The following is a 23,195-nucleotide window of genomic DNA, read 5'->3' as shown; positions in this document are numbered from 1 at the left end:
AACTTGATGAATTTTTCATTTGAACATCCGTTACATACGATGATGTAAGAAATAACGTTATTTTAAATATAATTCTTTAATTAATCATGTTTGCCACAATATTTTCGCTGATTCTTAATAACATTTTCGATTTGATTTGCCGCAACTTTAGGTATTATTTCATTTAATTTTTTTTAATTTATAAGCGTGGAAGTTAATGTTGTCATTAATGTATTTTTGACCTGATAAAATAAAAAAAATGTTTTAAATGCACTTAAATATGTATAATAATTCTTAATTAATAAACACTTAGAAAGTTGAATTTCCATATAAACAACCGAATAAGACTACATTCATTAATCATCATATTCTTGACCAAACCAAACAGAAGGTATGTATTTTTATTGAAGTATTAATAAGGAAAATACTGTTTTTGGCCTCCTCAACTCTAAATGTCATGTTTACACATTTTGAACAGCTACGGTATCCTGTTTTTTACACACTAACCAAACTATCTGTTATTTTACCGCACAGAGTGCGTAAACTAACGCGAAAATTTTAAGCTTTCTGGGACCTCCAAAAAAAATATTAGCTTATTATAAATAAAGTTCATTTATACTAAAACAAGATACCGCTACCATTGATCCGTTCAGTTTTCGAAAATGAACATAATTTAATTGTTTTCGACTAAAGTCTGATGGCGCCATCTTGTGGTAAAATAGATACATTTCTGCCATTTAAAAAATATTAATACATTACTAATGCGGTAGGCTACATTTTACATCGCTCGGTTTTTGTTAAAACACTCCCGCTGCGCGGTCGTGTTTCAATCTAAAAACCTCGCGCTGTAAATGTAGCCTACCGCATTCGTAATGTAAAGAACTATTTGTAATTAATTAGACTTCGTTTCCGGCAACTGTACGCTAGCAGAGACCGTGGAGCTGCTAGCGGTGTGAAATTGATTGTGATCACATGGACTGCAGAGACCGGGGAGCTGCCAGTAGACGGATCGAGTGAGTCGCTGAGTGTTATCAGGGCTGCTCATTTGTTTATCGGGCGGGGCGAGTACTCGTACTCATTGCACAACTCCGTCGCGATGGTGGTCACAATTGATTGAGGGTTGCTGAGTGTTATCAGTGCGCCTCGTTTGATTACAGTTGTTTATTGAGATGAGGACTGAGTCCTAGAGGGTTCTGTAGGAACCCTTCCCATTTCTCCTAATAACCCCGGAGAGAGCTCAATAAGTTAATAATAATTGATTAATTAAGTTAATAATTAATTGACCTAAAGCACTAGAGCTCAATGAATATGTAATAATAATTGACAATCACCAAAGCTATTAAGAGTTGACGTTGACGTTGTCAACGTGTGTGATTTATTATTGTAAATATGTATTGGTTGTGCTCGCACAACACTTTCAGATGTGCAGACCACGATCACCTCGATCCACAACACAAGCCGTCATGACACCATTGTTAACGTAATGTTCACCCAATTATTTTATTTACTGACAATTACCAAATTACGACATCCTGACACTGTATCAAGTTTGATGTGTTATATTGATTGACAATTTGATTAGTCTCAGCATTATTATTATGTATTTTTGCGTGCTGTCACTCTCTGCGAGAGTTATCTCTCTCGCACTCACATCATAGCCCCTACATGGGTACATATTTTGTTTGTGATTTTTACCTTCTGCATTCGTCTGATATCTAATACGGTGCGATCAATTAAAAAATAAATCGAGTCGGCGTGTTACCTATGGCAACCCATGCTATAGCATAGGCTCCAAAGCAAACTCGATTTATTTTTTAAATGATCGCTCGGTATTTAAATAATTATTTAATCTCACGTAATTATTTATCATCATCACTATTTCATCGATGAATAACAATGATTGTTTTTACTTGCAATTTGAAGAGGATGTATCTATGTATGTTTTGACTGCTTCGTTATCTTCAGACATCACGTTTTCGTCGGTGATGTTACTGAACCCGAAAATTCAATCACTTATCATTAATTTTTATTTCCGGGAAATCTGCTCCACGTGAACTGCATTTTCATCAAAAACATAACCGAATTTCAATTTTACTTTCTTTAAACTCAACGGCGTTCACCATAAAATGTGTGAAATAAGTTTGACTTTTGACTATTAACTTTACCAAAATATTTGTATTTGCGTATCTATTAATTGTCAGATTTTGAATTACCTTCACACATTATGCGTATTGACCTTGTGTTATTTCATTTGTCACCAATTCATGAATTTCTTTAACTAAACTAAACTTTAGCTAAAAAATACATTCGTGTAAAAATGCAATAAACTAAAAAAGTAATAGTCGTAAATGCACCATTATTACTATAGTTTGTCCAGCGAGAGATTGGTTTACATAAAAATCACTAAATACTACGTAGAGAAAGTAGTACCTAACACACGTAAAATTTTAAATACATATATCCTTCAAGCAGTAACATTTTTGCCCTGTAATTATGCTGTAATTTAATGTGTTTTAGTGCATTTTGTAGTGTTGGGTTAATTTAATATAATTTAAAATCTCCCAATCTCTCGCTGGACGAAGTATACATATTGTTATTGTTAAAAGTTTCTACGCCACTGACGTTAATTTCATTAATAAAATGAAAACACCTCCCGATGTGGAAAAATTCTCACTCTTATCTACCTGACCATTTTGAAAAATCACGCATTGTTCCTTATTCGGTAGTCACGTCCTTGCCAAGAATGGACCCCTCCATCGAAAGAGACCGGCACGGCACGACTTCTTACACGGCCGGGAGGTGCAATACGCACTTTTAATTCAATTTAACCTTCCCGATCGAACCGATTGCAAAAAAAGTGAAAAAAATTAAGCAACCACTCGACGATTACGACTACTATGTATCGACATCGACGAGCCTTTGACACGGCAAACATTTCATTATTTGCTTGTCCGTTGCGATAATTGACTTTTCCAATTTCACACCGCCATGTGCAAACTGCCAAGTCGCGGTTCCTTGTAATGCAATGGTTTGCAGGAAACTGTAAAGTGTGTTAACGTACCGAGAGTTCTGGTTTGCTGATGTTGACCCTTGGCGGATGGGTCTGTCGGTGTTGACCTCGTTGATAGGCACGCGAGGACTTGTTAACTTACACCGAGATTCGATTTGCTAATTATTTGACTTGACAAAAGAAAAAAAAAATTCTCGAATAAATATTCAACGGTTTTTCAGAAACACAATACGACCATTAACCACAATTAATATTCATTAAAGCGCTATGTGAAATTTCGAGATAGTCGTTGTAGTGTTAAATGGCTACGTAAAAACTAGACACTAGAATGTCAGGTAAATGTTTATAATTACATGTTCTCAATTAATCATACGAACGATGTCAAAATTATCCAACCTTGAGACCCTCCTCTTCATTATTACCACTCTTTTGTTCATTATTTAATTACAAACACAAATGGGTTTATGCTTCTCTAATAACTTATTGCGTAAGAAAACACAGATCTTTTTTAAATTCACTGAAAATACAAACTTTACATAAATATACAGTTTACAAAAAATATATACGTAATACTGTTAACAAAATACAACCAAATTATTGTATTGTTTTATATTTGCAATCTTTATCAAAGTGAAGAGCCTTTCTCAAGTATGTAATTCAAAATGCGATTGTTTGATCTATTCTTTGTTCAATTTTTAAAACCACTCTTTTTAATTGTTATTTTATAGCATTCCACAACCCAAAAAACTGGTGCTTTAACTTTAATGTAGGCCTTTAATTTTATTGATGGACAGTTATCTCAAAATAGTAGTTTATTTAACGAGTTGGTGTGTAAATTGTTTTTTTTTTTTTTGGCATGAGTGGGCCAGTTTAAAACGCGAGTGCCAAAAAGAGCCTAATTTACACACGAACGAGTTGAATACAACGTTTTTTTGTTCGACGAGCTCCTTGAAGGCCCCAAATCGCTTAAAATCTTGACGTTTCGTTTTGACAAGTTATGACAGTTATCAAAATTCGTTCACAGAGAAGAAAATTCTCAAATTCTGTGTCGAACAAAAAATAGTAGATTACATACCGAGGTGGGAACTGTTTCATTTCTGTCGAGAGCTAAGATAGTTTACCAAGCCGTAGTGAACTAATGCTCGAGACAGGAATGAAACACATTCCCACCGAGGTTTGTATACTATTTTATTCGGAATCATTACATTTTTAGCGAATAAACAATTAATTTGATGCAGTTTCATTTCTACTGTTTTTCGACTTTCAATAAGTACGCCACTGAAAAAACCTTATAATAGGGCGGAAAGTGGCCTATTACTGACCAAGAGAGGGAAGTAAAGATAAAAAGGAATGGTTAACTTTCCGCCCTCGTATAAGATTAGGAATGCGCCTGTTACAATACGATCCCGAATAAAATCTTGTACTGGTCTAGTATTTTATTTGCACCTTCTAAGTAAATGACAGTTTATAGGCATTTGTGGTAACTAAGTAAATGGGTAATTACAGGCAGAACCCTGTAATATTTAACAGGCACGTAGAAGAGACCTGTAAAGACTTTACAAGGCTCATCAAAAGATAAATAATCAAAACTAATTAATGATTTTTAAAAAAAGTTTATTACAAACACAAACAAATGTAACTCTCAATTGTTGCAATTACATACGTTAATAATGCATTTTGATCCGTTTCGAAAGTCATTTTCATATCGCTCCTGGGATCGAATCAATAGAGAACCGCACTCGCAGCGTTGGTAATTCCGTGGTTATTTTCTTGCACTTCAAGAAAATCGCCTTCAAAGTCTTCATCCGGCATTAAAGCCATTCTTTCTTTTCTTTCTTTTTGCAACAAATTTCACAAAACTTCTGACAGTATTTTTGTTGTATATCTGAACACCATGACGACGTAGGTATAATTGCCCCACCACCTTTCATTACAAAATTTTTATAAACATAAATAACAATTAAAAAACTAAATTTAAAGGCTGAAGGTGGAAATAAATGTTTGTATGCAATTCGCTTAGCAATTAATCTTTACTAGGCTTACTGGCTTATGGAGACTCGTTCCTTACGTCACTCGTCCAACAAGTGCCAGCGCGCCCGTAAAGATTAATTTACCAAGCTCGTCACATAATAACTATTAAAATATATTGTTACTACTACAGAAGAAACAAATCTTACGTCTCTCTAAAGATTCTTGCACTACTCGTAGTATCTTTCTTTTTAGTGTAAGAGATTTTACTATATTATCTTTTAGTTAAGGATGAACTGGAGTAACAATCTCAGCAAAAAGTTGAGGAATTCTTATAATGCTATGAAACGTTTATTACGATTTATGAGGAATCAATATTTGAAAAAAAAGTTTTTAATTTTTGGAAACGAATTGTAATCAGTTGCAAGTAAATGTTGTGTTTATTTTCTTGATATTTAAAATCCTCGACCAACTTTTTTTGTAAATTCATTAGAAAATTCTACGATATCGATACTTTATGTGTGACAATCCAACTCGAAAATTTTTAACCAATCGAATTGCAGCATTTTTCAAATTTGGACCAATCAAATTGATTTATAGTGAAAAAACACCGAGTAGAGTGAAAAAACAACCAGCTGAGTGAAAAAACAACTAGTGGTTTTTCAGCGAAAAAATTTATGTCAAAATGAAACGTCAAATTTATTAGGTCAACTCGATAAAAATTTTCTCGGTGGATTGTCAAGTCGAATACAATTCGTGGTCTAATTTTTTCTGCAAAATTTGTCATTTAAGACATTCGTAGCTTTTGCTTTTGGAAAATTACACTCGTCTCCTTCGTCGACTCGTGTAATTTTCGTTGCAAAAGCTACTCATGTCTTAAATGACAAATTTTGTGGGAAAAAATTAGACCACTTATTGTATTATATATGAAAAATTTAAGAAAAATTGGCCATTTTGAAATATGTTTTTTATCAATTTATATACGAGCATTGATCAATTTCTCATAAGAACGTGTGTAAAATATCCCGAAACTTTAAAAGGTAATAACTTTAAAATCCCTCGATCAATTTTTTTTTAATTTGGCACAGTACTTTAGCATGGATAGAAGGACTATTGTAGCAATTTTGAGCAATTTTCGCCATTTTTCAATGTTACTCCACTTCATCCTTAACCAAATCTTTGCATATCATATGCAGAAAAAATTTTTCAAGATTTGGCAAGTGATCAAAGTCAAACGGAGCTAAATCAGGCGAATAACAGGGATGAAGTAGTGCAATTTTTATCATAGAGGTAACACTTGTATGGGCACCTTTTTATCCTAAAGATTTTTTTTCTGCTGAACCTACTGTTTTTCATTAATTTTTTGTTTCGTTGATCTAAATGAGTAATACAATACTCTCACGTTGGCGTTTGACCCTTTGTAGAATAATTAATTAATCAGTAGTTATATCCCGAGTGCAACGAGTATAAGTGCTGCCCATCGTTTGAAAAATTTTGCTTTGTAAATGACTTGAATGCTTAATAATTATTATTTGATCTAAAATTATTAAGCATGACAGCATTTACTTCAAAGCAAAATTTTGAAAATGATGAGGCAGTACACACCTTTACAGATTATACTCATTGCACGAGGAGCATATGACAAGATTATTTCCATAATAGAAGAGAAGAGGAGAATTTTTATTAAACATAAACAAATTGGAAAAAAATTCAAAACTTCGATTGTACAGCCACCAGTGTTTTCAAAATATTAAAACTTTGACGGGTCTGTCACGCAAAATGTCAATTTTTTGTGGATAAAAACGAGAATTAATGGGCTTTCGAGAAGAGTTCCTTTAGAATAAATGGAACAAACAATTATTTGAATAGCAACATCTAATTTTACATAAAGTTCGTTTCCTGATGCATTCTTTGAACAAAATTTTGAAAGAAAAGCTAAGATGCAATAATCGGAGCGGAAGTGCAATAATCGCTTATTTAATAGAGTTTTATAAGAGTTGATTTGGCGCACGAGTCCCAGGTGTAGAAAACGACCCGTAGGGGAGTTTCCTATGGGACGAGTGCGCCAATGCCCTTATAAAACGAGTTTTTTATGTTATTTTTTAGAATTTGCACCCTTGTTTTCATTTTTAAATAAAAAAATTAAATTTTCAAATTCTAGGGAATTTTGTATTAATTGGTAATTCAAGGTAACGGATGCAACTACATCTGCAACAGATGTTAAAAAGTAGAGCTTGAACATTAATATTGGAAGTTTTTTGGTGTAAATAACAATAACACACTGAAATATTGATAAAAATTTTCTTAGAAATCTATTAAACCACGAGTGCTTTAACAGATAGCCATAAACGACTTCAAATTGAAAACAATAATAGACCTATTAGAGACGCAAATTCTAAAAACCAAAATAATCATCTAGATACGGCGCTGTAATTGTTCAGATTTCTTATGAAGGAAATAATCAGAAGCTTTATCCCGAGTGCTCTTGATTTTTCTCGAAGTTTAGTTAGTGTTCAAGTTTTACTAATGTCTTGGGTTTTCTCATGGGCGATGAGTCATATCTACGCAAACCGATCGGAAAACATCGTCACTCGTTACGTCAGTGTTGTCTCTCTCTCGTCTATTTGCATGTAAAATAGTCGACGTTTTCAATTTTCATTTACACATTTTTTACTGGTTTATCGCTACGCCTTCGTACAGATATTTCCAAGGTCACAGCCCATGAGATAATCCAAAGCCTTTACAAACAATGTATTCGGAATTATGTCTGGGGTTTTTTAAGTTCAACTTCCACAATCCGTCAGAGTTCCAACACAGTACCTCTCTTGTTTCTTTTTTATCAGCGACATTTATTTTATTATTGAGTGTGAAAAATTATCGTTTGCTGACAATTTATTCAACAGTTTTAATGAGTGTCTCTTCATGCCAATATATTCTCCATGGCTCAATGTTGTACTATTAACCGTTTAAATCTCAATATGTAATGTTATCACGTATTGGAAAAACGTCCAGCGGCCATTTTAATTGCTGCATCCATATCACTGGTCTAAACTGTTACAACCATTAAAGATATTAACATTTGATACATTAGAGCCACATTTTATAGCTACGCCGCCTCTGATTTCACTCCATATTTTCTTTTGTGAATCACATTATTGATATGGTCGTCAAAGCTTTTAACAGCAATGATTTGATTCATCAAAACCATCAGAATTTTAGTTCCTCTCTTACACGTTCTACATTCTTTAATGAGATGACGATTAAAATAAATATTAAAAAAAAATAAAAATAAAAAAAATAAATAAATATGTTATTATCTATTTTTCTCGCTCTAGTATGTACGCATTCTCTCTATACCAAAACAATCCAATAATTAATTTTTAAGATTTCTTCTGTAAAATGGTAGATATTAGCCACAATTTTTTTAATTTACAGACTCAGTTCTAGGATTTTTCGTGGCTTTAGGAAAAATTTTCTGATGCTCGTACCAAACTCAGATCATTTACAATCACCCTTGAATTTTTTTGGAAGTCAAACTAATCATTATTCATACTATTTAGAAATTAAAAGAGAAATCATCAATTTTCTACGAGTAGCAGCATGAAAAGATGTTTTTCATCTTAAACAAACTGAAAAAATTTTCCATGAAAATTTCCTTTTACTTTTAATATGAAATTGCAGACGCACGCACTTTCAAGGTAAACTAATAATTTATCTGTAAAATTTTCCACCTTACCAATACAAAATTTAGGTCAAATTGAACTAAATGTTATCTGATGTAGTTGATAATAATTAACATCTATCTCATGATATATTAACAATATAAATTATAATAAAAAAAAAAATAAAAACTAAAGCAATAATGTAAAAAAATCCAAAAATATTGTTTTTCTTCGTTCCAAATATTTGTAGACCTCGTTGAGCGATGGTTTTGGTTTTTTCTTTTTTTAATTACATATTAATATGTATTGAATATTTTAACATGCAGAAATGACCTATTTGATCCTTATAATTTGCCGAATCCAAAACAATTTCTTTTAAATATGCTGCAGACTCTCTGACTAGTCTAGTTATTATTTGTTTTATTTCTCTTCATTCTTAGTATAGAATAAAAAAGAAAATTTGCACAGGACCATAATATAGTTCGCTTCTTAATTCCAACGGAATATTGTAGGAAATCACAATTAGAAAGGCGCCGACTATTAAATTAACGTCGAATTCATGTTAAATTAATTTTTAATTGGTTGTTTCGATAACAAAACCTTTTTAGTTTTGACCGTTCACGTGCGTGCCTGAAGCTTGGACAACGAAGAAATAGCCACGCTTAAAATATTCTACATTTCAATTTATTCCGAAGAATTCAAAGTCTACTTTTACTGAATAAATTAAAGCAGTTTCTTCAATCTAGTTCATGGATTTAAGTTTTATTTTCGTTTGTTTAGAGGGTACGAATAAAATTGTGCAACTTTTATATGACGGACGCGGCTGTTTCAAATTAAACGCTATTGTAAATCCGAACGAGAAATTCTCACAGGCCACAGTTACATAAAACAGTATTTATTGGCATTTTGCCACATAACTGCAAGTAATTGACCAGGAATCGAAGAAACTAGAAAACCCACTGATTAAAACGCTACTTAACAAGCACTTCACAGTAAAGGTCACACTAAAAAACACCGGAAAAGCTGATGATCCATTGCGAATCCATCATCGTGACTCAGCACCAGGAAACGGAAACGAATCGACAAAATCTGCGCCTAAAAAAACAAATTACAAGAAAATCACATAACGCGATCGACAATCGAAGAAGAGAAGAGCGCGACGTATTCGATTTCCATACGAAAACATCTTACGAAATAAATGCATAACCGCAAGTACTATTAAATGGAAAGGCGTCGAAGCTCGTTCCAGAACAATCGCGTAATTGACCACACGTCACTTCTTTTATTGTGCATCGTTATTTTTTTTTTCACTTTGTCGACGTGCACAGTGGCAGGAAATTAGGTAAATGAAGACGCCCGAATGTAACGCGGTTACACCGACACGTTGCGGACCATTAGAACTGCCGCAGAGATGATAAAAAGGTGGAAACCGCAAGTGTGGTCGACGATGAGGTTTGGAATCGCGTGTCGAATCACACCAATTAAAATTAATTAGATAGGAAAAAAACAGTTCCGCCGTATTCTGCTTTGTTATTTTCTAGTTCCTGCTTAAGGTGGTTCCCTGTTTTCTTTGAGCATCAGCATTTAATAACATTAATTTTAAAAATTATAAACTTACCACAGCTATGTATGTTATGTTAATGACAATTCCACTCAAAAAATTTCAACCAATCAGCTTGTAGTATTTTGAATCATTGGACCAATTAGGAACGAATTACACCGATAATTTAGCATGGTCCTAAAATTATCGAAAAATTATTGAAGGTAAAATAACAAGACCTAATTTTTTTATCGAATAAATTTTTCAGTTTTGCTTTGACAATTTTACGAGTTGAATTCAAAGGTTAAACCCTCGAGCTAAAGCTCTCGGACCTAACCAGAATAAAAATGCCCAAATTCAACGAGTAAAATTGTCTAAAGCAAAAATGTTTAAGTGAAAATTGGGAAATTTATCAGATATAAAAAATCAGGCCGTGTTATTTTTGGCAAGATTAATTCCAGAATACAAACTTTAACGTTAATTATTTATTTATAATACTTACAGTTATTAAAAACCATTTGAAAATCTGACAGGAGTAGGGTGCAATTTTAATCACTTTTGACAGATGACAGAGTAGCAGGACGTTTTAACCGCGATAAACATTTTTGATTGGATGAACACGCACGTTTGATGGATATGTGAATTAATCATTATTAAAAGTTCCGTTTTATTTGTAACAAAGGGGGATTACATTTATCTTTTAAAAAATATGCTTTCATTCCTTTTTGTTTAAGCTTTTGAAGACTACATTCTTTCAAACCAACCTGATTTTAACCTGATAAGAATCAGAAAAAAATCGTCTGTTAAGGCTCAAGTGATCTCTATTGCTGATTCAATGGTTTAACAGTTGTAAAAGGACATTATATCGGGTGTTCATTTAAATTTCCCGTCAAAGAGTCGATTGTGAACGCACCACGGATTACAGATCACGGATCAGGTGTTTAAATCTAACCTCACTTTTTGTGTTGTTTGTTTTTTTACTCTGCAGACTGATGAGTGGTGCGTTCACAATCTACTCTTGAACGCCAACTTTGACGAGAAATTTAAATGAACACCCAATATCTACTAAATATCTTTCCACTATTCATAATCATATTTGTAAAAATTCTTTGGATTTGGATCCTGAATCTTAACAAAACAAGAAACGAGATTTCATCTCAAAATTTATTTTGCTTTTTCATACGTCATATACAGCCTTGGCGAAAGCGGTAAAATTATTAACAAGAAAAAGCAATATACTGTGGCTCAGAATTAATTTTCAAGAGAGAATCAACTATCAATCTATGTAAATGTTGCAACAACCACTTGACCAAACTGTCAAACCAGCTAAATAGTCTCGGACGATATTCTAAACCCATTATCATGGTCTTCTAATTGGTTTGGATTGATAGATTAGTCTTCAGTTTCTCTATTCATCTTCATCTAATGAAAAAAAAAAATCAGATGGAGCTGAATCGGAACAATAACAAGTATGTTGACGTACTGATGTGCAGATGAAAAGTGAACGTAAATCTGAAGTTTCTTCACATATTTTTTTGTCTTTTGTCGTTGTTGTTTCGCTTTTTCTGCGGAATTTCTTGCCTCAAAGAAATAACGTCATTTACCTTTGCCGATTTCCCCTTCAGTTCCGTTCGTTTTTTTAAATCTCCGCTTGACATTTTACTCAAAAAATTGAAAATACATATCATCGTTACAAACGAATTCTGCCAGTTTTTAAATTATGCAAAACGAAACGTGCAAATTCCACAAATTTCCGGCTGCATAGAAAGCGACCCGACACCACTCTCAATCTCTCCTACTAGACAGAATCGGTCCGAAATCGGAACCATGGGCACCGCCCGCAGTACCATTTACTCCAATTAAACCGGTCACAACTGACCCATATCTCTCACGTTTCAGCAATTTGATGGGTAAGAGGAAGCACAGCCGCTCCACCGACTTTCACGCCACTTCCAGATCCGAAACACGCGAATCCGAATCCTTCCGTAGAAAACCGTCGCGTTAGATTTTTTTACGTAACAACTTCTGACCGACTTCTGTCGCGATTTTTCTAATAAAATTATTAAAACACGAGGAAGCGTGACGCAATCTCGAATTTCGGGCTGCATCGAATTGCAGAAAGTGATTGTGCAACTCGTCTTGTGCGCGCACAAGACAAGGGGGGCGACAAAAAAAATATATAATTCCCAAAAATTGTCTTGTGGTTGGGAAGAATTCGACGACTGGTTGTTCATCATCGACGCGGATTGGGCAATTCCACGATTGATGTTTTCTTTTTTTTTATCTGGCGTTGGCAAATTATGTAAATTCTCGTTTCTGTGTCAATGTTTCCGATTACAGTTCAGCGTTCCCTTTTTCCTTAATGACGGTACGGCCGGTGACACTCGAAAGTCGAAAAAACTCATTTTTGAAAGCTCTGGTTCGCATTGTGAACATTCACAATGTGATTGTGTTGCCGAGACATTCCTCACTCTCATCTAAGTACCACTTTTATCGCAATGAGATAAGGAGTGAAATTATAAGAGTATCTATCGCGTCGCGATCACTTTTACCTATCTACAAGAATGTGCTCGAGGCGTTCTTTTGGAGGAGGAAAAAAAAGTCAAAAACTTTGCCGTTGAAAAATTGAGACACGTGCTCATGTCTCACCTGTCGTTCGCCTCGAGTACAATCTTAAAAGGTACTTTAATGGTCTGGCGACAAAGTAACAGAGTGTAAAGCTTTCCATTCGCACACAATACTGCGTTTCTAGTCATTATGTTACAATGTATTTTTTCGGTGGTTGTCCCCAAGGCACTCTTTTAGAACCTCTGCTGTCCAGAAAAGAGATACGACTTCGCGAAAATGTCAAAATCCAATCGGTACTGAGAGTTATTTGAAAAAATTGCGAAACGTTTATCACTAGAAAAAATCTTTAGGTTAATCGTGGCGAGGATTGGAAAGGTCAAGTTTTATTGCATTTGGTGTAAACAGGTGTGCATTCACCTCTACTCGGGGGTATTTTCACCGTTAAATAAAAATCACTGTTTTCTAATCAAATTTTTACCAACGAGTGTGATAACCTCCCGGTTTCTACACATTAAGCCATTAACAACAATGTTCTGCCAGGACTTTGATAACAACACTGATCGACTGTCATGGTCACGCTTCTCTTTAAAATCGGATCCATGGTCAACTTGTTCGTTTCTGTCCAAGCAAGCACGGCGTTCCATATTTCTCCAAATGGTGTTTTCTCCAGCAAGTGATTGAAATTACAGCACTGACATTAAAAGGTGTGAACGATTGTCGTTTTTTGACCGGTGTCACAATTTGTTTTGTTCGGGGAAAAAATGAATTAAATCAGAGCCGAACATAATAAAACGATTAGAGCTATTGGCTGAAGTGTTATGATCCCCGTTGGTGATCGTTTTCGTAATGGTTGACGTTTAAACGACGGTGTTTTGGTCGTAAAGTGACGAGCAATTGCTTAGTCGGTTCGATAATTACTATTATTAAAATCTTTATAGCTCTAGATTCTAAAATTTCAAGCAATTTATGCCGCAAATTGTTAATTTCATCATTTACTGGTTCCGTAAAACCGTTACTTTCTAAGCCCAATTTTAGATTTTTTTTATCCGCCAATGATAGTTTCAGCAGTATCTGAAACTATTTTTTTATTATATGCTTCAAGTGTATCTTTGTTTTTCTTTATTTCCAACATAACTCTCTGACTTTTTCAAGTGAATCACAATAAATAACTCTTTTAATGATAAAAACAGGCTGTCCCAAATGTATTGGATTTCCTTAATAAAGGTGCGTCATGAAGAAGTGTCGTGGAGTGCTGAAAAACATTATTTTTTAAATCCATATCTTTTATTTTTGAAGACCCTAAAGACTCCATAATCAAGGTCAAAATTTAGAAGTAAACGAGCTTAGTTCGTACCAAAATATTTACAATTGGGGCTAGACGGCAACATTGCCAGTGCACCAAATTGAGGTTACAACGAAGGATTGTTACTCCATGGTTACTAAAATAAAAAATATATCGCGTGTTTTTTTTTTTAATTTCACCTCGTAGTAGGCGTTAAAGAGTCGATTGTGAACGCTCTATGCGGGTTACGGATCACGGATCAACTGTTTAAATGTTACATTTTTACACGAGTGGTGCATTCATAATCGACTCTTCAACGACTACTACGAGGTGAAATTTAAAAAAACACCCGACACTTATTTTTGAAGCTCATCAAAATGGTTGCCTAGGTATTCAATAATACAATGATGTTACGCATTTCTACAAGGTTGTCTTGTTTATATTTTAAAATTGCATATATTTTCTAAATAGAGGGTTAGGATTTTTTCAAAATATTTTTCCAGCACTCTACCACATCCCTAAATGACATACCTTCAAGGAAATGCGGTACCTTTGGGCCACCTAGTAGTAGTAGTAGTAGTAATGCTTTATTTTCCTTATTCCTTACAATTTGAAAAATATTTACATAAACTTTTGAGACACCTGTATAGGCGCTATTTTTTATATTTTTTCTAAATTTTACACATCTCTAAACTCCTATAATGATATTACAATTTTTGTCCAAATTACAAAATAAAATATGTACAGTTGGTTTAAAAAAAAACGGGAACTGTCACAATAAAATTGGCACATTTTTATCTACTATTTTTTCATAGTGTGAAACCTTCTTACGAGAAATAGGTTAGAATTGTGGTCAAAATTAAATGACATTTAAAAAAAATATTTGACAGGTATTGTCAAGTAGACAATTAATTGACAAATGAACAAAACCAAATTTACATCAGAAAAATTTCCTTTTCCCGTTTTTTTGTTGCAGCCAACTGTACTGTATTAACATTAAAGAAAGATTCAAATTATTTCAATTTAACTTTTCTCAAAAAGATTTCTTCGGTGAATCATTTTTTGAATCTGTATAACAATTGAAACATCTCAGAAATTGTGTTGCAGCGTTACACATAAACAACAAAACAATTATAAGTAATGAGAATTCGAACTGCTGGAAATTTGCACAGTTTCGGGTTTTCTTACTTTATTTGTCCTAATTTTTATTTTATTTTGTGATGTAATAACTCAATAAAATATCCTCGCTCCAGTAATTATTACTTGTGGTTGACATAAAAAGAAAGGGTAAAGTTTAGTACTTACGGAGTTGCGGCAATGCTAAATTGAAGGAACAAAGAACAGCGATTTTCTGTCTTCTTTGCAAAAAGCTGCGTTTCCGATCACATCGGAGGTCTAAATTGCTTAACACGTTCAAGTCACATTCATCACGTTTAAATTATTTACAATGATGAAACATCAAACACAGAAAACATTTAAAAATAGATAAACTTTTGAAAACGCACCATTTTCAGTTTGACGTTTTGAATTGTCGGTAAAACAGTTACAGATTTTTATGTCTATTGACATATAAAATGCTAGATTACCCATAGAACTAACCTCAAATTCATCAATCACTTTTCTTTTTTTAGTTTATAAAATATGGTCTATTTTTTAATCAAAGAACCACAACACCGTAATTTACACCCAAAATAGAGCTGACAACATTGTACACTTTTGACATAGGATGAAAAATCTCATCATATAAAAATTGAGGTTATTAGAGATATTAGTATCGCAGCATGTTAATAAAGTTAATAACAATTAACAACAACTAATTTGAGAGTTTAATAAATATATTACTTTGCGAGGCATTTTTAATAACACGTTCAAATTTTAGCTGCGAGTTTGCGTACTTTCAAGGACATTAAAAATGACAGACGTTGGCTGGTATAGCCAATAGATATCATTAAATTCTCTAAATTTAGTAAAATTTTATATTTACAAACCTAAATCAACAGGTCGTGGTTCTTTGATTAAAAAATAGACTTTAGTTATTTTTGTATTAAGTGCCCAAATTAATTGTTTTTTGTTGGAGCATGAGAATGAGTTTTTGGTCGAGACCGTTAGGTCGAGACTTCAAACTCATTCGAATGCGCCAACAAAACAATCATCTTTCGCACGAAATACAAACACTATTTTTTCTATTCTCGTGTCAAAAATGGATTACTCCCTAGGATTTAGGGATATTCGTTACTAGGTTGCCATAAATTTGGTTAGGTTGGAGGCTATGTGGTTTCTGGTGACAAACAAAAGATATCCCAAAAATGTAAGACAGCAAATTAATTGTAACAGTTGCAAATGACTAATTTCGCGCTAAGTGATAGATGATTTTTCGTTTCACAATCAATTTTGGTTACTGGCGGCATATTTATTTGGATTTAATCTCTCAATTCAAAGTAACCAACCTTAGGCATTCAAAATAACTTTTGAAAATTCTAGTTACACACAACATGAAAAACGTTATTTCCCTAAAAGTTCGAATTCTAGGGAGTAATCCATTTTTGACACGAGAATACAGCATTTTAAAAATTTTAAATTTTTAAATTTTTGTAAAATTTTCCTTGGATGCTAAAATATTCGATAAAATATAACTATTTTAGCATCCAAGGAAACTTTTTGACAAATATTTTTTCACTATCAAAAATGACATACTTTGCGACTTGATAACGATGCATAAATGTCACGTTTTTTTGACGGTTGTAGAAAAAATAAATATTTCAGTCGTTTTTGTAAGATTGAGTTGTTTATGTTATATTTTCGGTATGGTCATTGGTCAGTATGTTAGACATAATGCACTAACAAATTCATAACATTCACATTCATGTTAAAAAAATTTAAGTTATTTATTAAAGGAAGAAATAAAGTCTTACAAATGATAGGAAACTAAAACGAAGAGATATTCAAAAATAGTTAAAAAAAAGTCTAAACGCAACAAGCAAATCTTGACTGCGCTTCGTTAAATGTTGAAAGTAATTTTACAATTCTCAGTTTTGATTAATAATTATATTTTATGTAAAGTGTTGCTCATAGTTAATTACACCTTCATTAGACACAAGGATTTTTTCTTTTAAGTATCGTAATTAACCCTTTTTCAATGAATTCCCTAGTAACAAACTGATCGAAGTGAGTATTGCTTTTGCTTATAAATAAGTTATTCATTTTTTAGTTAAAAACTCAACAAATATTTTAATTCAACCCAAACCAAATTATTTTATAAATAAAAGTCACATTCCATGATGTGTAATGTTGTTATAAAAACTTAAACCACCTTATAAAAATTACAAATATCTCACGGTAATCTTTTAAAACCTATTAAGCACCAGTAGAATGCCAATTTAATGATGTATAAAAACATAATTTTAAATATTTACATTGTCTAGATTTTATCGTATATTATGCATAAAATAATTATTATTACTGCAACATTGTTGGTACTAACTGAAATCTAATTATATAATATTACTTTTTACTTTTACATCTAATATCATAAACTGTACAAACAAAACAATAGCTGTTTGGGCTATTAGTGAAGGTAAAATTTTGTATGTATGAAAACATACCTGACAACTTTTTAACCCTGACATTGGGTCATATGCATAAACCATTAGCAAATGCTTTTACTTGTATTAGTGAGAGATAGAAATACATGGACTTTATTAGATAGAAAAAGACAAATATATAGTATAAGCAAATGCTTATTCTTATGCATACTACCCATTGACAATGTATGTGTATGTCAGTTTTAAAATTACATATTTCTGTCACATCTAAATGTAGACAGGACTTGTCTATCGTAACATGATTTATAGCGAACAAAAAATTTCATTAACTGGGCCATTTATGAGAGTATTGAACTTTTATTGAGCAATAGAGAATTAAAAAAAAAAATTGTATTGCCATGCCAGCAGACAATTTTCTTATTTATTACAAAAACAAAAATTAAATTACTTCACTTACTCAAGACATTTCAAGGGTAACAGTCATCAGAGAACTTGAAGATTTAACTGTACATATACCTTCCAGTTATAACGTAGCTTCTACATTTTTATCTTGTTTTTTTTTAACTTTAATGAAACAAGTAAAAAAAATACTAATATTATTGAGCTAAAAATATCTATTCCGTTAGTATTTCGTGATTTTAAAAGTACAGAGGAAGAATGAAAGGAAAGATAAATTTATTCCGTTTGATGAATTTAAACAAGACTCCTTTTCCACTTAGTTGCTGTGGCAAGTCGGCAAGTACCTAATTAGTTCGCTTTAAAAGTATCTATTTCATTCCAGGAAACGCATTACTTCAACCACCAACTGAGTAAATGCCACACAAAATTTTTCTTCCCGATTAATAGGGTCAAAAAATTTTCTTCACCATAGGAGTAATTTTCATCTCTACCAAAACCAGAATACAAAGCTTGGCTTTCTCGTCAGGGTTGTTCACAAACTTAGTCTAGCATTAAGAACTGCAAAGTGAAAATAAAAAAATATACTAAATGCATACTCTCTTTTGTTAAGATTTGATTTTAATTTTTATGTAGGTACTTAACGTATAATTTAAATCACTCGCTTTTTACATATTTTTGCAAACAATAACACACGAATTGTGCATGACTCTTAACCAGAATTTGCGTTACGGTTCCACGACTTGGTGCTCACCGGTTTAGCTTCTTCCATTGTCAGTGTTTGGTGGAACTGAATAAGTAAAATTTGCATGTTCTGCCACTTGAACAACGATTCGATTATCATTATCTAATGGTCACACTTACATATTTTTTGTTCAGTTTTGCTAATATTTTGAGAAATAAAAATCCAATGTAAACATAAACAAAGGAAGCAATAACAACACTGATAAGTTGAGTCATCCTGATAAAGCGTGTGGTCAAAATGTCAGAATGACGCAAGGAAGGATAACAAACAGGAGCTGCGTGATTCAAAAACTCATCATCGCTGGTTACACTTTGACCGCAGCTTTGTGGTCTGTTTGAAGAAACGTCACTTTTACAGCCATCAAACTTGACCAAAGCTAAGCCCATCGCTCTCTCCGGAGCGTCGTAGGAAAAATCCGTCGGAAACAAACAACACAATAAATTAAAAACGCCAGCGTTCCACATCAACCTTTCGAAATTGGAACATTTTTTCGTGTCTGGCCACGTTAGCCGGTCACCGAGGACACAACTGTGTTAGTGAAAGCTTTTCACTGAATTTCTTCCTTACATAATCGAATGCTTTTATCTTGTGTAACTTACGAACGCTTGAGAAAGGTTGTAAAAAACGTGGAGGATCGTTAGGCGCGCGTGCACCACCACTCCACCAAAAAGCAAACTCCCGTCAAAGCTGTACCGCAGCTACCGCAGTTCAAGATCAAGCTTGGCCAAAGTAACATTCTCCGGTCTGTTGTGACAGATTGCCGCGCCGAGTACCGCCAAGCCGAGATCCATGCGTTGCAAGGGCTACAACCGCCGCAGGAACGGGCCCTGATAGTACCGGGAAGATGGTGGTGAGGTGCGTGCAAGCGATCGGTGTGGTACTGTTGGTGGCACGTGCGGTCGACTCCGGGATCCTGGATTGGGCCAGGTCGGACAAGATCGAAGTGAATTTGCCTTGGCTGCCGTGTGAGTACTGACTTTCACGTTTTTTTGTAGAATACGAATTTGCATGGCGCCGCAAATGTTGTGATTTTTTAAACTTTCACAATTATTCAAATTTTTGTTTGCAGTCGAGAACGAGACTAGGTGTTATGATGCGTTGGGATGCTTGAATATCACCAGGAGTTGGTACCATTTGATACTGAGGCCCATCAATCTCTTTCCGTTGGCCAGAAATGTTATCAACACGAGGTTCATTCTCTACACGCGCTCCAATCCGAACGAGGTATCCCAATTATTTTTACTTTCGTAAAAAATTATTATTTTCTTGGTTTAGCACCTTTGCTCTCTACCTGAATTCATAAACAATTTTTTAAGGTTTCAAGTTCCCAACTAACTTCTAAACATTGATTTTTTTTATCTACGATCGTGTAAAAAGTAGGCCCTTTTTGCACTAAAAATCGTTGTCAAAGTTGACGTTTAGTGAACTGACGGATTCGTGCCATAAAACTTTTAGTGCACGCTTTTATGGCACAGAACTGTCAGAATACAACAATACAATTTGTTGGTTATTCATAAAATATTGAATCAATAATAATTATTTTATACAAATTTATGTTGAAACCGGTGCGATGATCTCACGATCGTAGATAAAATGTTGTAAGACATACGTGTAAAAAGTTCCTTTGTTGCACTCACATCCTTTAAAATACTCCCTCGTACCTCGGTCGTATTTTAAACCCGTTCCTGCAATAAAGGATAATTTTTTACACTTATAAATAGAATACATAAATATACGTTTTGATTTTGATAAAAATAATGGTCTTGATTTTAATATATTTTACGAAAATGTCACATTTTGCCACTTAATTTGTAACAACTCAGCAGTAGTAGCAAAACAAACATAACTGAATCATTTGAATACATTTGATCCAAATGAAACAAACAAAATTTGAAAATAAACATAATCAATCAAAGATGTTGCTGTTAAAAATGATTACAATTATTTTTGCAGTAAATCAATTTTAAAGTTTTTGCAAGTTATCAATCATTTGTGATCAAAACAATATTAAATACTACAACTTTTACTGATTTACAATCAGAGCAAGGTCGTTGCCTTTAGTCGTCTTATTTTGACTATAAAAACGGACTCTTACGATGAAACTTTCGCATCTATTTAAAGCTAGTTGCAGCTGCATTCTATCCATTATGCATTATGAAATAGGTATGTTTATTACTTATTTTGGTTTTCCAAAAAAAAAAAGATATAAGTAGGACTTCTTACATTTTTATATTTTGTATTAGGTACGTTTTTCTTAAATTAAGTCATTTGAAAATTTTTATTATTTATAGTAGGTATTTGATTAAGTAAAGAGATAGAGAGATATTGCAGTGTCATATAGCGGTTAGCAATATTTAAAAAGACGTTATTTTGACATCTGACATCTAAGTGTCAATTTTTAGCACATATACGGTAATAACGATTGCACTTTACGTAAATTGCGGACGTATACCGCAAGACGTTAACGTTATTTTTGACATTTCTCATATGTCAACAGTTTGACAATTCAAAAAAGTTTGAGTGCGATTTGACCGAAATAAGTTAGAAATAAAGTGATGAACTGCTTCTTCAATATCATCGTCATTTGGACACCTAAAATTGCAGTTTCTAACATTTCGTCCATTTTTGACACACTACTTGTCAACTTTGCAATGTCTTTTAATAACGTTAAGGCCTTGATAAATTGCAATAACTTTAAATCAATATGTAGCGTTATTTCACAGCGCATGCATTTATTTAAATAAAGTTTGAATGCAATATCTCTAATATTAAAGTTTTCTAGACTTTCTAAACAAGTTTTTTCAAATCTTTTTTTTCCAGAGAGATAAAAAAAGTCTTACTAAATGTTGATTTGACATTGATTTAAAAAATAGGAAATGTAATTCGTAATTTTTATTTAACATTTTTTCTGATCAGTTTTAATTTGATTTGACTACAATTTTTCTGCGTAAAAAAGTTTGCTTCAAAAAAACGGGAAATGAAATTTGACCTAATGGGAATTGGAAATTTAATTTGTCAATTTGTGTCTGTTTGACAAACTATAACAATTTAATAAAATCTGACAGAACTTTTTCTGACAGTTTACGTTTTTTTTGAAGCCCACCGTAAAAAGAATAAGGCTTCAATGCAAATAGTCTAATTAAATGAATTATTACTTCAAGATGACTCACAGTTCCGTAAATTTTTCTTCTAATTGAGACGTTTTAAGATGTATAAAGTCCATTCAAAAATCAAAAAACCACCAACGTCGCATTTTCCTCGATAACTACTATCGGCAACGCTGTCTAGTGCAAAATTTGGTGAGACTTGTAATTTTGAGGTTAAATGTCTATTAAGTGTCTTGTTTTTCTGGGCATGTTTAAGTAAAAATAATAAGGATCAATAAATAAATGAAACGTGCTGCTAATAAAACAATATGAACGAAATTCAAAGCAATTGAATTTCATTTTCAATCAAATAAATGTCATAATTTATAGTTAACCAACATAGTATGAAAAAATATCTGCCTAGGGTTTTTTAAATTTTACCAACCTAAAGCAACAGGTGGTGGTTTTTTGATTTTTGAATGGACTTTAATTTCTCTTATTTTATATTTTCAACATTATTTTTTGTGTTTTATATCTTACTACATTTAAAATAAAACCACTGTTCTGAAGAAATTATCACTTTATTCTAGCGATGACTGTCAATTAATTTTTACTACTCGTGAATCTAAAAAAAAAAATGTTACATTCATAAATAATTTAATTCCAAAGAAAAGAGCGTTATATGACTAAATAACAAACTTGTAGTTAAAAGTTGTCTGTTAAATGTTACTTAACACAATAACTACTTCTTTGTTGCTTTAGAAAATGTACTTAACAGCACAAACAGCGCCTATTCAAATACAGTAATCTCTAACAAATTAACGACATTTTAGCAACAAAAATCTATTATGCATCAGATGTACCATTTATCAAATGTCAAAGCTTTAACTTCCTGCTTTTCTCAAACTCTCAACCGATGATGCACCAGCACCTTTCACTTCCTCCTATTCTTACCCTTGAAATTCTCACTTTCAGGGCACATTCCTCAGAGTCGAAGACGAGAGCACCATCGAAGAGTCTCACTTCGACCCCAACAAAAGCACAAAGTTTATTGTTCACGGCTTCATCGATACCCCTCTCTCCAATTGGGTAAAACGTTCACGATTCTAGCACCTGTCCACGTCTGCATTGTTGCTCGTTTTAGGTAAGAGATATGAAAGATGAGCTCATCAAAGCCGGCGACATGAACGTCATTGTCGTAGACTGGGCCGGGGGTAGTCTACCCCTGTACACCCAAGCCACTGCCAATACACGGCTGGTGGGGATGGAGATCGCACACTTGATCAAATTTTTGATGGTAATTAATTACTGAAATTGGAATTGAACAAAAATGTAAAAGCTTGACGGTAGAAAATTTTAAAAATTATATACCGAGTGATTCTTAAATGATTTTGTTGTTGAAAGAAACGTGCTTGTG

At 33.1% G+C, this 23,195-nt stretch overlaps 1 protein-coding gene across 1 annotated transcript in view; it reads left to right on the top strand.

Moving 5' to 3' along the window:
• The window catches only part of LOC138127437 (pancreatic triacylglycerol lipase-like), a 29,871-nt gene that overhangs the window by 1,401 nt on the left and 5,275 nt on the right, over positions 1 to 23,195 (top strand). Inside the window, exons 2-5 of the mRNA XM_069043519.1 lie at positions 19,449 to 19,657; positions 19,762 to 19,916; positions 22,754 to 22,867; positions 22,923 to 23,075. Coding sequence (XP_068899620.1) covers positions 19,537 to 19,657; positions 19,762 to 19,916; positions 22,754 to 22,867; positions 22,923 to 23,075 — 543 coding nt within the window. The 5' untranslated portion in view covers positions 19,449 to 19,536. The remainder of the gene's footprint in view (positions 1 to 19,448; positions 19,658 to 19,761; positions 19,917 to 22,753; positions 22,868 to 22,922; positions 23,076 to 23,195) is intronic.

The sequence above is a fragment of the Tenebrio molitor genome, chromosome 3 (assembly GCF_963966145.1).
Source record: "Tenebrio molitor chromosome 3, icTenMoli1.1, whole genome shotgun sequence".
Taxonomy (NCBI): domain Eukaryota; kingdom Metazoa; phylum Arthropoda; class Insecta; order Coleoptera; family Tenebrionidae; genus Tenebrio; species Tenebrio molitor.
This window is presented reverse-complemented; position numbering and strand designations above follow the sequence as displayed.